Raw genomic sequence first — 22,111 nt, forward strand, 5'->3', positions numbered from 1 at the left:
GAGCTGAACCTAGCCTTCGAGTTGTCCTAGCCTGGGCACAGAGGTGTCAGATGATTCCTGGCTTGATGAACTGTAACAGGAAAAGACACATAGAAGGATAAACCATAAAGGAACAGATTATTCAGCCTTCCAATATGGCGCTCTTTAGCATACAGAAGTTTTCATCTCATTAAACACTCAGCTGTGTGGGTGGGTAAGCTGAGTACAGTGATGACATAAAGCAGTGGTTAGAAATTTGCTCCAAAGTATATACATGCTATCCCCCAAATCCCCACCCCTATGACCACTAATATGCATGTGTAAGACACGGGCAGTTAGGTGTTCAGGACATTAGGAGGTAAACCCTGGGCATCTAGTAGACTCAGAATAAACATCAATATGAATTTAAAAGAGAAATGCATTCTGAGTAAGAGTAGAATGATCTTTTCTCCAATAGTTACTCAATACTTTTCTTTTTCCCCGTAGTTCTCACCTGTAAGAGAAATACATGGTTACTGAAAGTATGAAAAACTGATACTCTGAAATTTTGAAATTTCATCTCAGACCAATGCCCAGACCTGACAGCCCTAAACACAATTAAATACACTAGCAGAACTATAAACCAAGAGACTTTTTATTGTAAAAACTGAGGTTTATTTGAACATTTGTTCCTATATGCCTGTATTTTTTTTCATTTAATCAGCTTTATTGAAATATAAATGACATATACAATAAAATTCCATGATTTTAAGTCCCAAGGTCAAAGAGTTTTGATATATGTAAACAATCTGGTAACCACTGCCACAATCAATATACAGAATATTTCCATCCCCTCAAAATATTCTTTCATTTCCTTCCACAATCAATTCCCAGTCCTAGCCCTAGCAATCACAGACTCGCTTTCTCTTATTTGAATTTTGGCTTTTCTAGGTTTTCACATAGCATAGTCATATAGGAAGTCCTCTTTTGTGTTTGGCTTCTTTCACTTGGCATAATGCCATTTTGCTATTTGCCCAAGTACTTGTTCCTTTTCACTAATGAGTAGTATTTTCACATACTAATATAACATCACCTGTTTATCCAGTCATCTGTTAATGGGCATTTCTGTTGTTTCTAAGTTTTAGCTACTGTCAGTAAAGCTGCTATGGAAATCTGAGTGCAAAACTTATATTTTTTTGTGGGTAAAATGCCTACAAATGAGGAACGATGGTTTTAGTCCTAAAAAATAGTTATTTTCTCTTTATCAAGTATCCTTTAAAAGATGAAAAATACAAACATTTCTTAGCCATATTTCATAATAAAATTTACCAGCAGATCTGTGGTAAGAGAGTTGAAGAGTTCATACATTTCTAGCCCTAAAGAGTCACACACAATCACATACATTTAACATATTCCAAAATAAGACTTAATAATATGGAGGAAGATACTAATCCTTACAAACTTCAATATATTATATCAAATAAAATACACTCAAAATAATAAAATAAAGAAATACACTCACACTATTATGTGAACAAAGAAGCCACACTAAGGATTCTGTTGTGATTTTTCTCTTAAGGGTAAAGAGCTATAGAATCTCTAATTTAACGAGAGAACAATTTTAATTAGTCCACCTTCCAAAGAAATACATTTATAAAATGCCTACATGCTTCTCACACTAGTTATGTTGACTTTAATTAACAAAGGAAAATATCTCTCATTTGCCAAATGAGAAATATTTCCTCTGGATTGTTCTTAGTCTAAACTTCCATATAGAAAAGTCTGGAATAGGAAATTTTAAATATCAGACTCCAAGGTTATAAGCTTTCACATTCAAAAGTGCAGAGAATCCAACATTAAGAAATTATAGTTCTTCAAAAATCAGAACGACATCTTAGAAGCCCCTCATTTAAGCAACAGGGATGTCACTTCAGAGTTAACAACTACAGGGAATCGTTGAATTGCAACACATGCAGAGATTAAGAAAGCTTCAAGTGTTCCTAAATATCATTATAAAATGAACATTTTACAATATTATGATCTCTAGAGAAAGACATATAAAGATCATGATCAACGAAACTGCAGTCACAACAAAATAAAAATTTTACCTTCCTTTCAGGCTGATTTCTAAAGCATATTAAGCCTTACCCTCACTGAATTAATGAAAATAAAATTTATCCAACAGATTTTTGTGGCAGAAACTAGACCTTTAACAGATACAGGAAATGAAAATAGCCTGAGAAGTTTCCTGACACAAACTATAATTAGACTCCCTTAGCTCAACACTGGGAAACTCAATTCCATATTTTGTAAACTAGTCATATGAAATGATTCTAAAAGTATAAATGAGTTTTATATCAACAATTGACGCTGACAAGCTGCCACATCACCACCTGTCACCCGCAGCTTCCAACGGAAACTTGTAGTACTTGAAACACACGTCAGCATCTGCCGAGGAAGCAGGCTGCGGAGTGGAGGTTGGAGCTCCAAGACATGGTTACGAACTGCCACACAGTGGCAAGGCCGCCAGCCCGGGACATGGGGCGCACAGTCCGTGTCCTCCCCAAGCCCCGGGAAGGCCGCTCGTGTGCTTCAGCGCACCCAGTCTCTCGGATGGCGCAGAACTTCCAGAATTTCTGCTTCTTTGGAGTTCTCTGGGGGTGAGTGCATGTATTCCCACCTACAAAGGTCCAAAACAAAAGCAAAACATGTAATAATAAAAACTATAATGAACAATACACATCCCTCTACTTAAAACAGATGAAAAATGAAGTTCTAAGAGTAAAAAATGTCTTATACCTCCTTGTCTCCAATGCACCTAATATGCCTTTTACCCACTAGCCTTTTTAAAAATACGTGCTGCTATAACAAATAGCATGAAGGACAAGGGGAGATGGAGAGGAGAAGGGAGTTGAGGGAAATTGGAAGGGGAGGTGAACCATGAGAAACTATGGACTCTGAAAAACAATCTGAGGGTTCTGAAGGGGCAGGGGGTGGGAAGTTGGGGGAACCAGGTGGTGGGTACTAGAGAGGGCACGGATTGCATGGAGCACTGGGTGTGGTGCAAAAACAACGAAAACTGTTAAGCTGAAAAGAAATAAAAAATTCAAAAAAGAAAACTAAAAAAAAAAAAAAAAAAACCTTAAATAAGTAAAAAAATAAAAATAGATGCTGCTAAAGAAACAAAGTATTTTAATAATTCCTAACCATTCTTTGGCTAACATTAAAATCCTGGAGCCAAAATACACTTTTACTATAAACTAGGGTGTCATAAAACGTAGAACCTCCAATGATCCATGGGCAAACTTTATTTTTAGCATAATACTTATGCATTTATTTTAATGTGTTACCTTCTATTTGTGGCAATAATAATCAGTTTGCCTTTTTAAATAAATTCTCAGAAAAAATAAGAGTATAAAATTTAAGTAAATAATACTTCAGGTAATATACAAATATAGTCAAAATGGTTAAGCTATAGTGTGAAGTCTGGCCAATGGTTTAGACCAGGCGTCAGCAAACTTTTCCTATAAAGAGTCACATAATAGATAACTTTAATTTAGGCTTTGTGGGGCCACACAGTCTCTTGCATATTCTTTTTTGTTTGTTTTTAATAATCCTTTAAAAATACAAAATTTATTCTTAGCTCAAGGACTGTACAAAGATACATCACAAGTGAACCTGGATGCATCCTACAGCTTAAAGTCTGCACACCCTTGGTACAGGTTATAAGAAACCAAAAGTGACCTGTCATGGTAACGATTCAAATGAGCAAGGGATTGATTTATAATCCACCCACACCTGCAGCTTAGAATGTACCTTAAAATTAGGGGCCTGATTAGTAGTAATCAGAAGACTACTGGAGGCCTCCAAGACTTATCTCTACTTTTTATTCACATCTTGTCTCCAGGGTGGCAGAACACCTAGCAGTGATGTGCATGAACTTTCAGCTAAGGACATGAGACCCCAAGAACAGAGGCTATACAAGGACAGAGCCAATGCCTTTCAGAAGGCAGGCACAACGACAGAAGGCACTAATTTCACTGGCTAGATCTGGACCGCACAGTGAGGCAAGACACTCTTCCAGTGCCATCTAAAGTCCATTCATATTTGGACATTTACACTCACAGGAAAAAGAAGATACTAGCTCTTACAAAACAAGCACATAATTTTTCTCTTTTTTATGATCTTTTCTATTTCAGTCTGGACACACATCATTTTCACTTTCTTATAGCCAAAAAGTCAACCTAACTGCACCAACATAAATATATCTGTCTTTAAAACTTCCCCCATAGGGGCACCTGGGTGGCTCAGTCAGTTAAGCATCTGACTCTTGATCTCAGCTCAGGTCTTGATTTCAGGGTTGTGAGTTCAAGGCCTCTGTTGGGCTCCACGCTGGGCTAGAAGCCTACTAAAAAACTTCCCCCGGCCACAGATCCAATTAACCTTTATGGAAGGTCACCACAGCAACATACAGAGCAAAAAGAGAATGTCAAGCACCGGCAATAATCCCTCATCTTTCAAACAAGCTTGATACTTCATACTGGACAGTAAGACTTTTCCTCACAAATGTTAACAATTTCTAACAAAATTAAGCTGAAAAACCTGATATGCTCAAATAAATTTCCTTTGCCCATAAATCTTCCTAGAAAATCACCAAGTAGGCAAGGATGTCACCATCCACTCTATCTTCTCACTCCATCCTTTTCCAGCTGTTACCTGCAAAGCCATGTCAATCATCCTGTCATTCATTCTTTAATAATAACAAAAAATAAAATAAAATAAAATTACTTTCCTTATTATTTGACTGTGACTTTATTATAAAATCAGTGAAGTCAAAACCAATGAAATCTTAGGTAAGACGTCTGCTGTGTTCATGTTCATGTTTTGTAGGAGTTAGTAGACCGAGTGGAGGGATAATTATGATGGGTTACTCTTACCGAGCAGTTAGAGGTAAAGACATCAAGATGCTTTCAATCCTGGATCCTGGAGTGAAGAGGCCAAACTTTGTACCCCGATCATACAGCAGGTTAAATTCTACATACCTGACATAAAGACAACATTAAAGGCAAGTTGAATAAAATCTTTCTTAAGATTAGCCCATAATGAATACTCCAAGGGAGAGTGGGGCGGACCCTTCCTGCCCACTGCCCCCACCCCCGATCAGCTGGAACAGGCACAGGGAACACCAGTCTAAAGCCAGTTGAGTCTTCTCCATCTGGACAGGCATAAATAAAAGGGTATTCTACCCAACAAACAATAGGATATAGATTCGGGCCCAACACAGGGCAGTTAGCAAAACAAGAAGGTTATGTTGTCCAATAAATAAACAGAATGGACACAAAGCTGAGAATTTTAAGGCACAAAAACAATTAAGAAAAAGAAATGGCACCCTTTATCAGGATAGAACAGTTCTTTCTGTCCTTCCCCTGTAGTCTGAGATGTTTCAGAAAACTTCATTTCACCATCTGTAATTTCCACATGCTAAGATAAAAACTTTCATTATTAAAAGGCAACTAAGCTAATGGCCATCTATTAATAATTACTAATATATTCTAGATATTTCCTTTTCTTAATGTAGTTAATAGCACTGATAAGCAGTCATACAATTCAGTCTTCCTGCAGATTTGTGACAATCATGATAATAAGCAGTGGCTGAGCTGCAGTGCTCAATTTTATTCTGCTAAGAAAAATATCCTTAGTATCAACTAAAACTTGGTTCAAATGTATTTGTTTTCCATTAACTGCCCCAGCGTCAGATCTAAACTCTGTCTAGCTTAAAAATCTCTGCCTTTAACATCATGGGATCTTTTGTAAAAGGTCATTTAAACTTCAAAGATAATTTTTACTACTCAAATAAAACTAGAATGACCCAAAAAGCAGAAAACTCAATGAACAGTCCCCCTTTTAGACCATCCCAGCTCATTCAGAAACTATTCTCTCGGTCTAAACTTCCCTCACATAGTCTTGTTTACCCACTGATTCATCTTTCATCACACCTGGAGGAAGATATCCTCTAGAATTGCACACCACTTGAATGTTTAGAAAACACCCTTCTGTGTGCAAACTTGCCAAAATCCCTGAGAAAATTTAAATAAATTATATCCATGGATCCCTTTCTAGTCCTCTGTATTCACTCATCATAGATTGAATTCTGTGTATTAGTAACTAATACCTTCTTATACCTGTTCCAAAGGATAATATAAAGCAAAACTTCTCAATTTTTTCCTGAGACCATAGGAAAGAATTTCAGCCCTCAGCCACGTTTTTCACCCCTGATGCTGCCTTTCTAAAACATATTTAAGGGATGGCTGTGATTCTCCAGTTTGTATGGATGTCTCTTTCAAAGGCCCTTGTATGGACTCCCTGAATAAATTTTCTGTAAGGATCCCTGTACCGCTTTCCTTTTCTGAGTGAAGAATGCCTCTCTGACTCCTACCAGGTTTTACTCAGATCTGATCTTCCTGTTCCTTCTCATACATTTATCCTCTCTGAGGTGCCTGCAAACCATGAACCTTAGTCATTCCCTTCAATTTAAAAGATGCCTAAATTTTGTCCCATTTCCCTTTCCTAAAATACAACAAAGTGACAATAAGTTAAAGATCTTTAGTTTCTGGGGTGCCTGACTGGATTACTCGGTAGAGCATGTGATTCTCGATCTAGTGGTTGTGAGTTTGAGCCCCACGCTGGGTGTAGAGAGTACTAACATGCATACTATATACACACATACAATACATAAATACATACAATCCATCAATCCATCACTCAGTCAGGGAATCTCCTATTTGGGGTGGAAGGAATTGCAGCCAAGTGGAACCTGTGAAGGGTACAGGTAGGGTAACGGTGCCGTGTGTAAGAAGGTGAAGACAACGCTGACAACAGTAGTGAAGAGCTGCGGTTATCTGAAGTCCCAGAGTTTAATGCCATCTTAAGGCCCGGAGAGAAGGGTGGTAGAAGGAGGTTCTCTGTGACAAACAGTCGTAAAAACCAAAACCAATACAAAAAACAAACACCAAAGAGAACACAAAACAGGATTCTGCTGTCTAGGAAGTTTTAAGGTTTCACCTAATTCATATTCACAAAACCTGTCAGCTTTGCATATAAAATCCTACACGACACTAGGAACACTGCCCTTTCTAGAGTTTTATTTTTAATATAACTTTTCACTGGTTATTTTTTTACTTTATTGACATATAACTGTTATATTAGTTTCAGGTGTACACCATGATGATTCACAATTCTGTACATCACTTCATGCTCATCTCCGAAACTGGACTCGTAATGCCCTTCAGCCTATTTCACCCATCCCCCATACCTCCCCACCGGTAACCACTAGTTTGTTCTCTGTATTTGAGTCTAGGTTTGTTTGTTCGTTTGTTTGTTTCTGGCTCAGTAGGTAGAGCATGAGACTCTTGAACCAGGGGTTGTGAGTTTGAGCCTCACTTCAGGTTTAGAGAGTAGGAACATACATACATACACACAGTAAGGGAAACTCCTATTTTGGGCAGAAGGAAGTGTCTAACATATTGGTTGGCACACAGTACGGACTTCATAAATAGTGAATATTGTCATTAAGTATAAATAATTTCTGAAGTGATCATGTCCATTATAATGATGTCCATGAAATCTTAAAGATGGATGGAAAAGTGTGGGATTCCAAATTTATAAAGCAGCAAAAACATTAAATGATGCCCCTATCCTGGCATAAGGCTGGAAGGCACTGCTAGAAGACTAAAAGAAATCAGCCCAATTAAATCAGCAAGTACCACGACATGGCTGCTATGAGTCTAATGTACAGACAGATGAAATAAATTTTGCTTTTTTTTTTAAAGCTTTTCATTTATTTGAGAGAGAGAGCATGGGGGTCGGGGGATCGGGGAAGAAGCAGAGGGAGTGGGAGAAGCAGACTCCCCAGTGAGCCGGGAGCCCAATGCAGGGCTTGATGCCAGGACCTGGAGATCATGACCAAGCCCAAGAAACACGCTTACCCACCAAGGCGCCCCAACTTTGCTCTTTTTACAATACTATTTTGCACAGTTTTTAACATTCATTTAATATTCATCTAGTTATACAAAGCAGCTCAGGATAGTATTAACACAACTCTAAGAAAATATCTGCCCAAGACAACACACCACCCACGATTACTCCAACTGCTCCACTTCCCCCGCCAGTTATGCAATGAGATGATCTAGTCTCCTGCTGCTCACTCACCGTCCTCTCCGGAGCTGCTGCCACAGCTTCTCCTGGGGCGTGAATGAGTCATCATGGTGCTTTTTCACAAGAGGAATGTAAGAAGGAACAACAGCCTGGGCACAGCTCTGTACAAAGCGAAACACTTCCTCCTTGGATGGAGAGTCAAGGTCATCAAAAAAGATGCCCCCAATGCCCCTTCTCTCCCCACGATGGACGATAAAGAAGTAATCATCACACCTGGAAAACACAGCAAAGCCATACCAAGGATCAAAGGGGAAAAAAAAAGAATCAATGTGAGCATTTCAGCTTAGAGTGCTACCCTTGACTAAGGCCAAGAGCGTGCTCTTACTTTCTGTCCAACTATGAAAATAAAACCACGGCTTTAGACAGATTTCCTGCAATCAGCACCCATGCAGAAAATGCTTATGATTTTATCTGCAAAGCAAGTAAGGAATTTAACACATATCTATCGAAAGTATATGGAACTCTAAAAACTTTAGTGAAAAAGGAACAAATAGCCCAGTATTAATAGTGTATTTCTTCCAGCAAGGGCTATGGCTGCCCTTGGCAACACTGGTGCTTTTGCAAGAGGCAAGACAGGGATCCTCTACCAAGAACACCAACCAGGTCTGTGGTTCAGCTCTTCAGCAGCTCTTTATTCACCAAGAAACGGTATTGTAAATAATCTCTAAGGTCCCTTTCAGCAATAAAATGGGAAGGCTCTAGAACATGCAGGAGTGAGGGAAGGGCTGGTGGAAGGAAATGCTCAGAGAACACCTACAGACATATGAAAGGTTCCCTGTGAACCACCACATCAAACTAGCCATCTGGTCTTGACTCTTCCCCCTCTCTGTGCCTCCTAGAGCAGGTTTCTGAAATGCTAGATTTGTAAGAACAGTTTACATTGTAGAAATAGCTTGTTAGAGGATCTCTAGAAGAATAAGGGTATGTAAAGAGAAAAACCTGTGCAAGCAAAAATAAAAGTTATTCAAAAGGTTCTATTCAAAATTGCCTTAATAAAAAATACAGCCTTAATAGCTTAAAATTTAAAAAAAAAAAAAAAGGCATCAGCTGCAAATCCCTAGAGCTGATGCACTGGCCTAATTCACCTTGACTGTGACTTGTTATTTTCCTTCACATGCGCATTTTATTAACACAGTTGAAGGACAGCCTGAGCAAGGTTGTGAAGTTAGCTTTAAACAAATCACACTGTTTCAAAAGCTCCATGAAATTACAAAATTAAGAAATGTGCTAAATACTTATACTGGAAACTTCTCTTTATAATTAGTCTGGTTCCTAGAGATCACAGTAACTAATGTCCCTCAGATGGAGTCATCTCAGTAATAGCAGTAAGAGAAAACAAACAAAAAAAGACAATGTCACCCATACCAGTCCTCTTCCTGGAAGAATCCTGATTTGTGAGAGAAAAAAAAAAAAACCTTCCTCACACATCCAAGCTTTCATGTCTATATAGTTTTCAGTGGTAATATCAATCAGGAGAATGGGTCTTTCCTGAGGATTTTAAAGCTTAACTCCAAATCTTACATAAATTATCAAGATTCCACAGTTATTAGCTCTAAAAGCAAAGCAAAACCACCACCACCCCCATAAAAAAGCACCAAAACCTCTACTGTCCTTCCTTTTTTAAGAATGCCAATTAGCTCTAAGCAGAGCTGGGTACTTTACTCTTATTCCAAACAACTATGCCTAGACTCCATTTCACATCTACTAAATATCCTGATCTCCTCACATCTCATTTGTTTCCCTCTCCTTTATCATTAGAGTTTAACAGTTTCCAATCCCACTCTTCTCCTTGTCCAAAACATCTGGTATATTTGCATATTTCCCTGATAGTTCTCCAACCCTTCCTATGTCCTAATATTCCCATGGCAACAACAGTTCTCATCTGGGATGAGAAGTTAATATCCCACAAGAGGATTAAAAAGTTTCTAATTCTGAGGTATAGATCATGTTGAAATTTATATCCTATATCATTTGGGGTCAAAAAAGATGCTGCTACCCAATTTTTATTATAGATATCCAAGTATTTCTAACTACATAACTTTCATAAAACCATTTCAAACTGGTATCCAATTTCCAGTGGGCAAAAAAACCCCAGATGAACCTTCTGGGGCACCTGTGTGCCTCAGTGGGTTTAGGCCTCTGCCTTCAGCTCAGGTCCTGATCTCAGGGTCCTGGGATCGAGCCCTGCATTGGTCTTTCTGCTCATTGGGGAGCCTGCTTCCCCTCCTCTTTCTCTGCCTGCCCCTCTGCCTACTTGTGATCTGTCAAATAAATAAATCTTAAAAAAAAAAAAAAACAGATGAACCTTCAAAGCTAAAAAGGTATTTAGTGACATAGTAGTTGCCTTCGGGATCTACAGAAGGAAGCAATGAAATATATTTGAGACGTCATGACAATATTTTTACCCACCATTTCTTAAATTTAGGGTAGAGATCGGGACCATGCTTGTCACAAGCCTCCTTTAGAGTTCTGTGAAAATGGATAGCATCCTCTTGGTTCAAGTATGTTGGAGTAAGGTCACATCCACCACCAAACCACCACTGCTTGTTACCTACAAAATCAAGACATGAGATTCTCATGCAGGCTTTGAACTCCGAGATGCAGCACACTACTCACTGTATTTGCAAACCAAACTGATCAGCTTAGTTTGTTAACATGAAATGGGTGACAATCAAAAAATATTTAACTAAATTTAGCTCTAGGTGGCCAGTAAAGCCTAGGCAAGAAAGAAAAGGTAAAAGCAGAAAGAAAAAGAAGTAGGAAATTAAAAAGTGAGAGAGTAGAACCAGGAGGAAAAGGACATGCATGGCAGTAAATGACGGAACATCATGTGAGTGGACTCCGGCTACGTATCAAATTTTGTGAGGCATATAAGATGCCTCTACTAGGGCACAGTTTAAAAAACAAAGGCAAGACAAGCAAATCTCTGGCCCAAGCATTGACAGTTTATAAAACTGCCCAGGAGATTCTGATGTTCCCAGTAATAAAAACCACTGTTCCCCCCCGCCCCTTAGCCCAGAAAGGGTAAAAACACTTGCAGAGGGACACACCCTACCACCTGGGACTATTTCACGTGCTTAGTTGGGTGTGTAAGTTGTCAGTACCAGTTACCAACTTGTAATTTTAAAAGGCTGAACCACACGAAATGTCTTCAAGACGCAAGTTAAATACATGGACTTCAAATGCCATCACCTGCAGAGATTCCCACGGCCCGAGAGGTCCTGCACAGACGCTCCGCCGGGGGGGGGGGGAAACACCTGGCCCGGCTAACTGCAGACAGGGGCTGGAACTACACGTCCATAAAGAGGCACAATCGACTCCACTCTATCTTACGCCCTCTGACAATGTGCCGGTGACCAGGAAAGCAATTACTTTGGAAGATGTTTTCCAAGAGCAAGTTCTCAATTTCAATGTAACCTTGTACATAGGTTTTCCTGTGGATTTCCTAAGGATTCCCTTTCCTGTGCAAAGAACCCTGAGTGCACTCTGAGTGAGTCCGCGATTCACTAAATCATTCCCTCTGTGTGGAGGAAATACTGGGACGTCAGAGCCCAGTCAATACTGGTTTCTCCTTTCACCTCTAGAGCATAATCCATTGCGCCTGCCAAGGAATCAGGCTTCCTCTGCCTCCTGAAAAACCTAGTTAAGATTTATAAAATCTTTCTCATTTAGATGATATGCTCTAGCTTGTTTTAAGATACATATTCTGCACAACAGTATTTTGCACAGCTCCAGGGATGCTTACCATCGGCTTCTTCTATTTCAAAGTATCTGTAGTTAAAATGGATAGTAGGAGCATGAGGATTCTTGGGGTGGATCACAGAGCTCACACCCATAGCAGAAAATGGCAATTTACCTGGAAAGTAAAACACAGACTGAGAGTCAATCAGCCGGCTTGATTAACTTCAAGATAGTTTCAGGATCGACTGTCAAAAGCCGCTTTTTGTCTCTTAAATTTTTTTTTAAAAAGGGAATGTGAACATGCTTCTCTGGCATATGCACCCAAATGGATTTTTACAGCAGCACTATTTATTTTACAAATAAAACTTGTGGGGGCAAGATTTGCAAGGACTGTGACAGGCTGTGGATACTGTCAGATTTACCATCTTTAGTCTTCAGAATTTTTCCTCGGCTTCTCATTTGTTTTGCTGCTTCCTCAGAAAGATTCCCATGAACAACAGAAATGCTCACCCCAGCCTTTTCAAAAACATGCCCATCTTGAAGTACACAGCTGATGCCACCACCACCTGTTTACAGAAACAGAAAATGAGAGCGTGTAAGGGTCGATGCAATATCCAAAAGAACCCTCATGTGAAGGTGTGGGGTTAGGAGTAATTTTCTCCCTGTATTTTCCAAATCTTCTACATTATCGGTATATTTGTAATTTTTAAGTACAATAACATTAGATAATCAGCTTGATGACATTGCTACTGATAGTGGGCAAATACTGTATTTCCCTCACATCACTAAACTGAGGATTTCTTCCACATCTAAAATAAATCACACGAATATTTTCCCTTCAACTACTGTTCAGAATGGCATCCACTCATTATGATATATGAGAGAAGGCTGAGGTTAAAAACGGGTACGGGTAAGTCTGAGGAATATTCTATTATTATGAGTTTAAGAGCTCCATATCATTTCAATTGTTTTTTTCTGTGTGTTGTTTACCATTTAATTTTGTTCACAGGCAATTTAAAAAAAAGTAGCTAGTCGAACTCTTCAGGGATTTGGAAGCTTAAACTAAGTAAGACACATATTAATATTTACGTATCTGAGCCTTATTATTCATAGCTTGTTTTTAAGACACTAGAGTTACCACTAAAACAACTGTTTCTCAGAAGTACCTATTTGTCTTGTTTTATCCCTAGGAATTTTTAGAGCTGGATGGGAAGATGATGCAGTGCAAACCCTGCCCCCACACCCCACCCACCTCCCCGCACATTTCAAATGAAAACGAGGCTCAGAAAGATAAGACAACTTATCCACGATTGCACAGCTGGCAAGGCTTTCTTGCCACAATTTGTCTATGTATCAGACAATATTTTAAGCACTTCATTCTTCACCCTCATGTATTATTTCTAATCTCATTTCACAGATGAGGAAACAGAGGCACACAAAATATTAAGTAACTTCTGAAGATCACACTAGCTATTCTAGTACTTGAGGTTGTGGTCCGGCTCAATGGTCTTCACTTGAAAACATGACAAGATGGGAAACACTTCAAAGACCATATTTAACTTCATTTTGTATAGGTGTGGTGGTATCAAAGCTCAAAATCTGCTGATGAGAGCTACTACAGTAGGCCTAGCTAAGAAGTCAAGAATTCTTCAAGTTTATGACCAAGATGTGGAGTTTCACTCCATAGTCAATAAGATGGTCATGAAGAGGGGCACCTGGGTGGCTCAGTGAGTTAAGCCTCTGCTTTCCGCTCAGGTCATGATCCCAGGGTCCTGGAATCAAGTCCTGAGTCGGGCTCTCTGCTCATCAGGGAGCCTGCTTTCTCCTCCCTCTCTCTCTCCACCTGCCTCTCTGCCTACTTGTGACCTCTCTCTGTCAAATAAATAAATAAAATCTTAAAAAAAAAAAAAAAGAAGAAGAAGAAGATGGTCATGAATACATGATTCTATAAAAACAGGGTTTTTCATTATTGAAGTATTATTGACATATAATATTAGTTTCAGGTGTACAATGCAATGATTCATTATTTGTATACATTGCAAAATAAGTCTAGTTACCACCATCAGTTACAAAATTATTTTTACAATGAGAATTTTCAAGATCTATTCTCTTAGCAACCTTAATGCATGCAATACAATATTTTTGACTATACTCACCATACTGTACATTATATTCTCATGACATCTTTATTTTGTAACTGGGAGTTTGTACCTCTTGATCCCCTTCACTCATTTTGCCCATTCCTCTCACCCGCTCCTTCTGACAATCACCGATCTGAAGAAATTTTGTTTGTTTGTTTGTTTGTTTGTTTGTTTTTTCTAGACAGTGAGAGAGAGCCTAAGAAAGAAGGTCAGAGGGAGAAGCAGACTCCCCATGGAACCGTGAGCGCAGCGCGGAACTCGATCCCTGGACTCCGGGGGACCATGACCCGACCTGAAGGCAGTTGCTTAACCAACTGAGCCACCCAGGTGCCCCACGAAATGGGTTTTAATAATGAAGTTTTTTGCCACTGAAAAGAAAGATTTTCCTTTCTTTGCCCAGTATTTCTTGTGCAACTTGACAAAAAGACACACTAATACAATTATACCTGCTGGAGGAATCTCGCCAGATATTTAGCAAATAGGAGACAAGTTCATCTTTCCATTTCTACAGGAAGAGAAAGGGTAAATGCACCCAAAGAAACAGATAAAATGTGGGTAAGATTGATGCTCAGTTACAACTCTGGACATCCAAGCTTGCTGGCTAAATATAACCGTAGGACTTCTAGAAAAATGCCATTATAAGAATCTCATATATTTTGAAGTGTACAGTTTTAGAGTGATCAAAGATCTGCATCCAGACGTCTGATGACCCTTTTAGTATCCATCTTTCTAAAGGCGTCCCTTCTAACCTAGCAGCCGCTCTTGTAGGTACCTCTTTCCTACTCTATTCTCATTTTCTGCCAGCAGCCTAAAGTCGACCTCTAATTCCCATCTCCACCTCCCCCTAGGGACCTCCTCACCTTCCTTTCTCTCCCACCGGTCCACGGAGAAGCGCGCGCCCCCGTCTACCTGTGCCAGTGCCTGGCACACCTGGGCCTGGGTCTCCAGGATCAGCAACTCCATCTTGGTCTTCATGTCGCTCGGCCTCCCCCGCAGCTCACGCAGATCGGTCACCGGTGGGGCCATGAAGCAGCTGCAGCGGCGGGTCAGCTCATCGTCGTCCTCCTCCGGCCTCCCGGACGAAGGGCTCCGCGCCCCCGTGCTCTTGGGCACCATCTCCACCCGTTCTACGAGCCCGAAGGCGGCGGCGGCCAGCCCTGCCAGCCCGGCCAGCCCCGCCAGCGCCGTGGTCAGCCCAGTCCCCAGCCGGGGGCCTCCTCCCGCCGTCGACTTGTGCCCCAAACCCCGGCACTGCTCGGTGCCAGCCGCACCCGGGGGCCGGCAGATGCGTGCGGCCGCACAGCGCCCGGGCCAAGCAAACAGTCCTCTGCGACCGCCCCGCGACGCTCGCCAGCAGGAGCCCGCGCTCAGCCTGCCCAAGTGCAACGCCATGCTCCCGCGCCGTCACCCCTGGCGATGCTTACGTCCCGGAGACCGGCCCCTGAGCTCCCTGGGGGGTCCCAAGCCGGCGAACCGCTCCGGGAGGGGGAGCCTCTGGTGAAGAAGAGCTACTACCGGGTCGGCTCCCGGGCGGTCTGCGGGAGGCGGGAGGCGGGAGGCGGGAGGCGGGGGATGCCGGGAGCTGTAGTCCGGTTCCTATCGCCGCCTGCAGGGGCGCGCCAGGGAGATAAAGAATCCCTCCTCCCCAGAAGGGCGCGTCCAAAATTGAGGAACTGGGTGCGGGGGAAGCGAAAGGGCAGTGGAAGAGAAGACAGAGATAAGAGAGGTTTTCTAGTCACGTACAACTTCGGGTGGGCTGTCCAATCAACCACAGGGTAAAGACAAAGTAGGGCTGAACGCTGAGGACTAACGGGGCGGGAAAATGGCTGGAGACCCCCGACCCATATTACATTTTCAAACACGGTTGCAAATCATGGTTCAGAATCTACAGAAAGCCCCCTGGAGCCTGGTTCTAGTCCAGGAGACCCTGGAGAGCTTCCAGGATTGGCTGGGGGCGGAGCGTGGGAGGCTCCTTACTCACCAGAAGTTTCTAAGCAAAGTAGGCCAGGGCGAGGTAGTACAGCGCACTTAAGGAAAGACCCACTAAAAGACTTCCTGGGATCAATTCATATCACAGTTCATCATTAAAATCTTCCCAGGTCTTGCGCCTACACTGCTCACTTGATTATTTTAGAAATAGGAAAAGCAAAGTGATTGTTTTACTAAATCAGCCTAAAACTAATATGACCTGGTGTGTTGGGGGATCAAGGAATATAAGATTTAAAAATACTTAAAATCTGGGATGCCTGGGTGGCTCAATCGGTTAAGTATTTGCTTCCAGCTCAAGTCATCATTCCAGGGTCCTCCCATAAGAGTTCCCCCTCTGTCTACTGCTCCCCCTGCTTGTGTGCGCATACCCTCTCTCTGACAAATAAATCAGATATTTTTTTTAAATAAAAATAAATAAAAATACTTAAAGTTTTACAATTGTGGGGGGCTGCCAGGTATAGTTCACCTGTAGGGCTTTCAACAACTCCTGTAGATTTGGCCTGGCAAACATTCACACTGCTTCCCCCTTACCACCCCCCTCCACACACACACATACTCTCTTTTCAGAAAGGAGGAAAGGAGCTAACATAGATTTGACAGACCTTTTTTGTTGTTGTTATTCCTATAACCACACCACAGTTCTATGTTGTCTGGACATTAAAGTTTTAGAATGACTATCATGGAAATTATTTTAATTTCTAATGGTAGATTATTTAAGCCTCTGGTGGTGGTCTCTACAGATATTTCCTTAGTGGCTAGATGCAGCGATGGGACTTCCACAGCTTTGGGGTTAGACCAGCTGATCAAGCCAACCAGAACTGCATCTGGCAACTCTCACACTGGGACACAGTGTTAGCTGGGTAGGCACGCTTGACTGCCTAGTGGATTCAATGAAAGGTAAAGGCTTGAATTGAGAAGTGAATAAACTACTTTGAGGGGAGAAAACCAATGGCTTTTAGCTGTAGTGTAACTTGCTGCCAGACTGAGTTGCGAGAGGAAAGGGAAGATAAGAACCACCACTTCAGAAAGGGTTGTGTGCTTCTCTTAGATGCCTGTGATAGGGTTTGGCTGGGCCTGGGGTTAGTAATTGAACCTCATTAATGGAAAGAACCTCTCTAACCCGTCTTTCTATAAGAACCCCCTTTCATTATCGCTCTGATTCTGAGACTACTCACAAAGCTAGGAAAAGATAAGCAGGCACAGGCCATTTTGAACATATGCCCAGTCAGATAGTCTGGTCTTGAGCCAATTGTGTACTAGTTTGCAGGTTTCCATCCCTCCCCGTCCTTAACCTCTCTGTGAAAAGGGCTGCCCTCCTTTCGAATCTGATATCCAGAGCCCTCCCTATGCTTACCTAATTATACTATGCTTAAGAAAGGTCTTTACAACTATCAACCTTAAAAATAAAGTAGTCAGAAAAATAAATAAAGTAGTCAGTTATTTAATCAACAAAGATGAGTTTATCTGGGACTAGCAGAGGAGTTACAACTCCAGACATGCAGACTCCAGCACACCAGAGGCAAGAACAAAGAACAGGAGGAACAAGGAACAAAGGAGAGGGACTTGCTTTTATAGAGGAAAGGAGGGGGTTGGGAAGGGTTGTTTTGGAAGAAAGTTCATAGGAGGAGAAGGAGAGTTCCAAGTTGTGGTGCCTTCTAATTGGCTGGGTTGTTGCTGGGTGAGGAGAAAATCTTCCTTCTCCCTGCAGGCTTACATAAAGGAAGCTGTGGTGAATACTGAGTGAGCACCATCCCTTCATTGCTCCTGGCCCTGTTTTGAACTGGGTTTCCTTTATCCATTTTCACATAGACTGGTTAGTGTGAGTTTAAATCATCTTCTTGTGGATACAAATTGTCTCCAAAGGATTTGAGCCCTGTTTTTCAGTGTGGAATTAAAAAAAAAAAAAAAAAATCCCTTATTCAAACAATTTCGAGCTTCAGAAAGGTAGTGGGAGCAAATAATAAGTTTACAATACCTTATAAAGCATAAGGGATATGGTAAGGGCTCTCATCCTTTTTTGAGCTTAGTTGCCTATACTGCTTTATGTTCTAAATGACCCTACCAAGCAAAAAGATTCTGAATAACCTTACACAAACTCATGAATTTTTGGAACTCCACATGTTTCTCAGAATCCTTATGAGTTTTTCCTCTCCCTTATTCCCCAAACCACAACTGATTTTAGGCCTGCCCTTTTCTAGAGAGAGTCAGAAGGGACTAGGATTTCATCCCCCTGACAGCTTTACTGCCTTTTAACAACACACACACACACACACACACACACACTCATGAGTCCTACTAGCTTTACTAAATTATACCATTTTCACCAATTCCCCAATTTTGAGATCCAAACTTAGGAAATGCATGATCAAAGTGACTCAGTTCTGCTACTTCCAGATAGATAATTTGACTCAGGCTAATTATTAACAAAGTATTGCCAAACATATATATTTACCTTGGTGCCCTTTTGCCAATCTATTAAAAACTCTAACAGGGATGTTGGTGGGTAGTCATAGTGAAATTAGCAAAGAAATGGACTTTTTGATATTTTTATTCTATTTTTTTACAATTTATTTTTTAAGTGTTTAGGTCTTCAGAAACAAGTATTTACATACTTTATTAAAACAATTGGTTCTTAAAGTTAAATGTAGGTTAAATATCCAATGCAATGTAGTGTTGTTGCCTTGCTTTTTCTTTAACTGAAGTAATTTTAAAATTACTTTCTCAGAGAGGTATAGATACCACCCAAATATTCCAGAAAAGTTTTATGAAAGGGAAGGGTCATGGTGCATGTCCCTTAGTCCTTCACCTTTTGCATTTAGTCCCTCCATATTTTTTTCTCTACACTAATATGCATATGTCTACCATTTGTGGTGGAGATAATAAAACTGACATTAAAAAGTTTACAGAGCAGTAAGATAGATGGAGTCTGGGTCCTGATATATCCTTGAGCAGATGTCATAGCCCTGGGCTGGAGTTCTTGTTATATGAGAAAAAAATAAAACAAGATGCTGTTTGTTATCTTAAGTCTTTCTAACATCCTAATTATTCCATCTCGATTTGGATGTCCACCCTAGAATCAACCAACAATGGCCAGGGGTAGAGGATGGAATCACATTAGAACATGATGACCTTCCACTATAACTGGGGGGAATGATAAGTGTAGGATATCATTTCTAGAAAAAAAGGGAAATATGATAAGTAGACAATACCATTGACGCCCACTATGGAGAGAAATTTTTGAAGATATTTCTGGGGTATTGAGCTTGTGAATCTAAGATAAACAAAAATATGGAATTCAGAAAGAACTAACAAGTTTAGGTGTATAGGAGGTTTATAGGTTAATAGGTTTAATCTAGACAATTATTAAAAGTTATTTCTACCAGGGTACCTGGGTGGATTAGTTGGTTTGGCCATCAACTCTTGATTTTGCCTCAGGTCATGCTTTCAGGGTCCTGGGATTCAGCCCCACATCAGGCGACATGCTCAGGGTGGAGTCTGCTTGGGGAGTGTCTTTCTCTCTCTCTCTCTCTCTCTCTCTCTCTCTCTCCTCCTCTGTGCCGCCCTCAAATAAATAAATAAATCCTTTAAAAAATGTTATTTCTACCAGTTCAGCCAAAGTCTCCAGCTGTTCCATTTGCTACGTACAGGAGCTTCCTGATTACCCCACCCCTTCACTATACAGTGCTCTCAACAACCATTCTGAGGCTTAAGAATGTCATAAGCTAACTGAGAGGAAGAGTTGTCTGGGAAGATGTTGGGAAAAAGTGTTATCCTTTATATTTCGGCAATCAAGGAACAATGGGCATGAGACAATGAGACATCCAACAGCTATAAGACATTCAACATTGCTCACGTGCATCTGCAACCGTGGTGATTTCATGGCCCTTGCAAATGGTGATATTTGCTCAAGAGATGCAAAGTTGCTTTCACTCATGACATGGCGAGTTCATCTCATCCCATGAACTAGAATGCTCTCTTGGAAAATACACGTCTAAGGCTTTTCAGCTTAATCCTATGCCAACATCTTTTTAAATTTATGAGTCCAGAATCAATTCCCTAATTTCTCTGTACCTATTTACAGCAACATTTTCTTCTATGTCTAACTGTTGATCTAGGACAAGGACCTGCTTCTAGAAATGATGAGGTCAAATGAAAGCAGAGGGAAAGGGGTGCCTGAGTGGCTCAGTCAGTTAAGTGTCTGCCTTCAGCTCAGATCATGATCCCAGGGTCCTGTGATCCAGTCCAGCATCTGGCTCCTTGCTCACTGGGGAGCCTGCTTCTCCCTCTGCCTACTGCTCCCTCTGCTTGCAGCCCCCCTTCCTAGTTCGTTCTCTCTTTCTCTGTCTCTAATAAATAAATAAATCTAAAAAAATAATAATAATAAAAATAAAAATCAATCTAAAGAAGAAGAAGGAGGAGGAGAAGAAAAGAAGAAGAAGAAGAAAGCAGAGGGAGAAAAAGGCACATTTGAAGTAGTCTCTTTCACTGCAAGACATGCTGAGATGTTGGTAGATTACAAATGGAAATGCAGGTCCAGAGAAGGGAGGACTGGAAAGGTAAAGATTTGTGAGATACTCACAGCTCTGGAATGATGAAAAATTCATGGGAGAACTTTCAAAATAAAAGGATAAAGTGCTCCAAGTCAGAACACATGGAAAGAGTCACATTTAGGGATGAGGGAAACAAGAAGTCGCAGGGCCTTTGGTGCCATGTCTCAGCATCATGGAAGGGCAAGAAGTCGCAGGGCCTTTGGTGCCATGTCTCAGCATCATGGAAGGGAGAAGTCTTCAAGGAGGAGAGTGTGGGCAGAGAGCAGAAAGCTGCCCTCTCCGCTCAGAGAACACAAGTGGTGAGTGCCAGATACTGGGTATTACAAAGTCACCAACTGCCTCGGAGACAGAGCTTCAGAAACCCAAAGAGGTGGCGGCTAAATTGAAAGAATGCATAGAACAATAGTAATTCAGGGTGGACAGTTATTAGACTGATCTTTTGTTTGAGGTGGAAAATTAGAGCAGGCTTTATGTTTGTTTTTTGCTGAAAGGAGTGAGGCAACAGAGTGAAACTAAAAATGCAAGAATATGCACCACTAGGAGACCCCAGGGCCAGAATCCAGGTTTGCTTTCTCTGCTCCTTTTCCTAGATTGAACCATTCTGCCTCCATTGAGCTAGCACAGGGGAATGGGAATGAGGACTGGGGCAAAGGATTAAACCCTCTTGGTCCTAACATATGTACCTTCAAGGGACCTGGCTTCTTGTTCCAAATGTCTGCCCACCACCCCCCCCCCCGCCCGCCTCTCCCACCCTAGCTTGCACCCAGGCAGCCTTAATGTTCTGGCCTCAACTATAATTGAAGGGCTATGAGAACTTTGTAGGGTAACTACTCTTGGTCAGACTAAGTGCTGGATCATTCATTTTTCTCTGTAGACATTTATTCAGCACTTTCATATGCGATGTTCAAAAGCACCCCATAAGGTAGATAGAAACACTGCCCCTGTGTGACGGATCAGGAAACTGAATTGTGGCTCTTGTTTCTTATGCCCTCTTATGTTACTCCAGGGTGCTTCATCTGACCCAGAAGTATTTTCAACTAAAACAATGAAACCAGTATTTTCTAAAACATCTGTATCTTACTAGGGACATGAGAGTGCACAAAGAAGTTACCACCCTTCTCTTATCCTTCCAGAAACAGAGATTCCATTTGAACGACCAGATAATCTCTTTAGATGAAATATTATACAGGCAGTCCCCACTTTGGATGATACTTCAGGACCGTAAAAATCACAGTGCAAAGGGGCACCTGTGTGGCTCAGTCAGTTTAATGTCCCGCTCTTGATTTTGGCTCAGGTCATGATCTCTGGGTTGTGAGATGGAGCCCCACCTTAGGCTCCTGGGTATGGAGCCCCTCTCTTTCTGCCCCTCCTCCCACTTCAAAAAAAAAAAAAATCGCCATGCAAGCAGAAGCCAAACAAATCAATCTTAATAATCAATGTGGAAAAAAAAATGATGATTGTTCTGTAGTCTTTAAAACTTTTTGTCCAAACATTAAAAACTCAATTACTATGCAGGGCACCTGGGTAGCTCAGTTGGTTGAGCATCTGTCTTAGGCTCAGGTCACGATCTCAGGGTCC

At 41.2% G+C, this 22,111-nt stretch overlaps 1 protein-coding gene and 1 pseudogene across 1 annotated transcript; one reads left to right on the plus strand and one right to left on the minus strand.

Moving 5' to 3' along the window:
• Window positions 1-610: 610 nt before the first annotated feature.
• Window positions 611-15,510, minus strand: CPOX (coproporphyrinogen oxidase). The gene is made up of 7 exons (XM_044251195.1): window positions 14,855-15,510; window positions 12,276-12,419; window positions 11,918-12,028; window positions 10,582-10,723; window positions 8,167-8,385; window positions 4,896-5,000; window positions 611-2,638 (listed from the first exon to the last, which is right to left on the minus strand). Exons 1-7 carry the CDS (start codon window positions 15,384-15,386, stop codon window positions 2,551-2,553), a joined length of 1,341 nt encoding a protein of 446 aa, XP_044107130.1. The 5' UTR covers window positions 15,387-15,510; the 3' UTR covers window positions 611-2,550.
• Window positions 15,511-15,816: 306 nt separating this feature from the next.
• The window catches only part of LOC122910045, a 28,139-nt pseudogene continuing 21,844 nt past the window's right edge, over window positions 15,817-22,111 (plus strand).

Source organism: Neovison vison, chromosome 6, assembly GCF_020171115.1.
Source record: "Neovison vison isolate M4711 chromosome 6, ASM_NN_V1, whole genome shotgun sequence".
NCBI classification, from domain to species: domain Eukaryota; kingdom Metazoa; phylum Chordata; class Mammalia; order Carnivora; family Mustelidae; genus Neogale; species Neogale vison.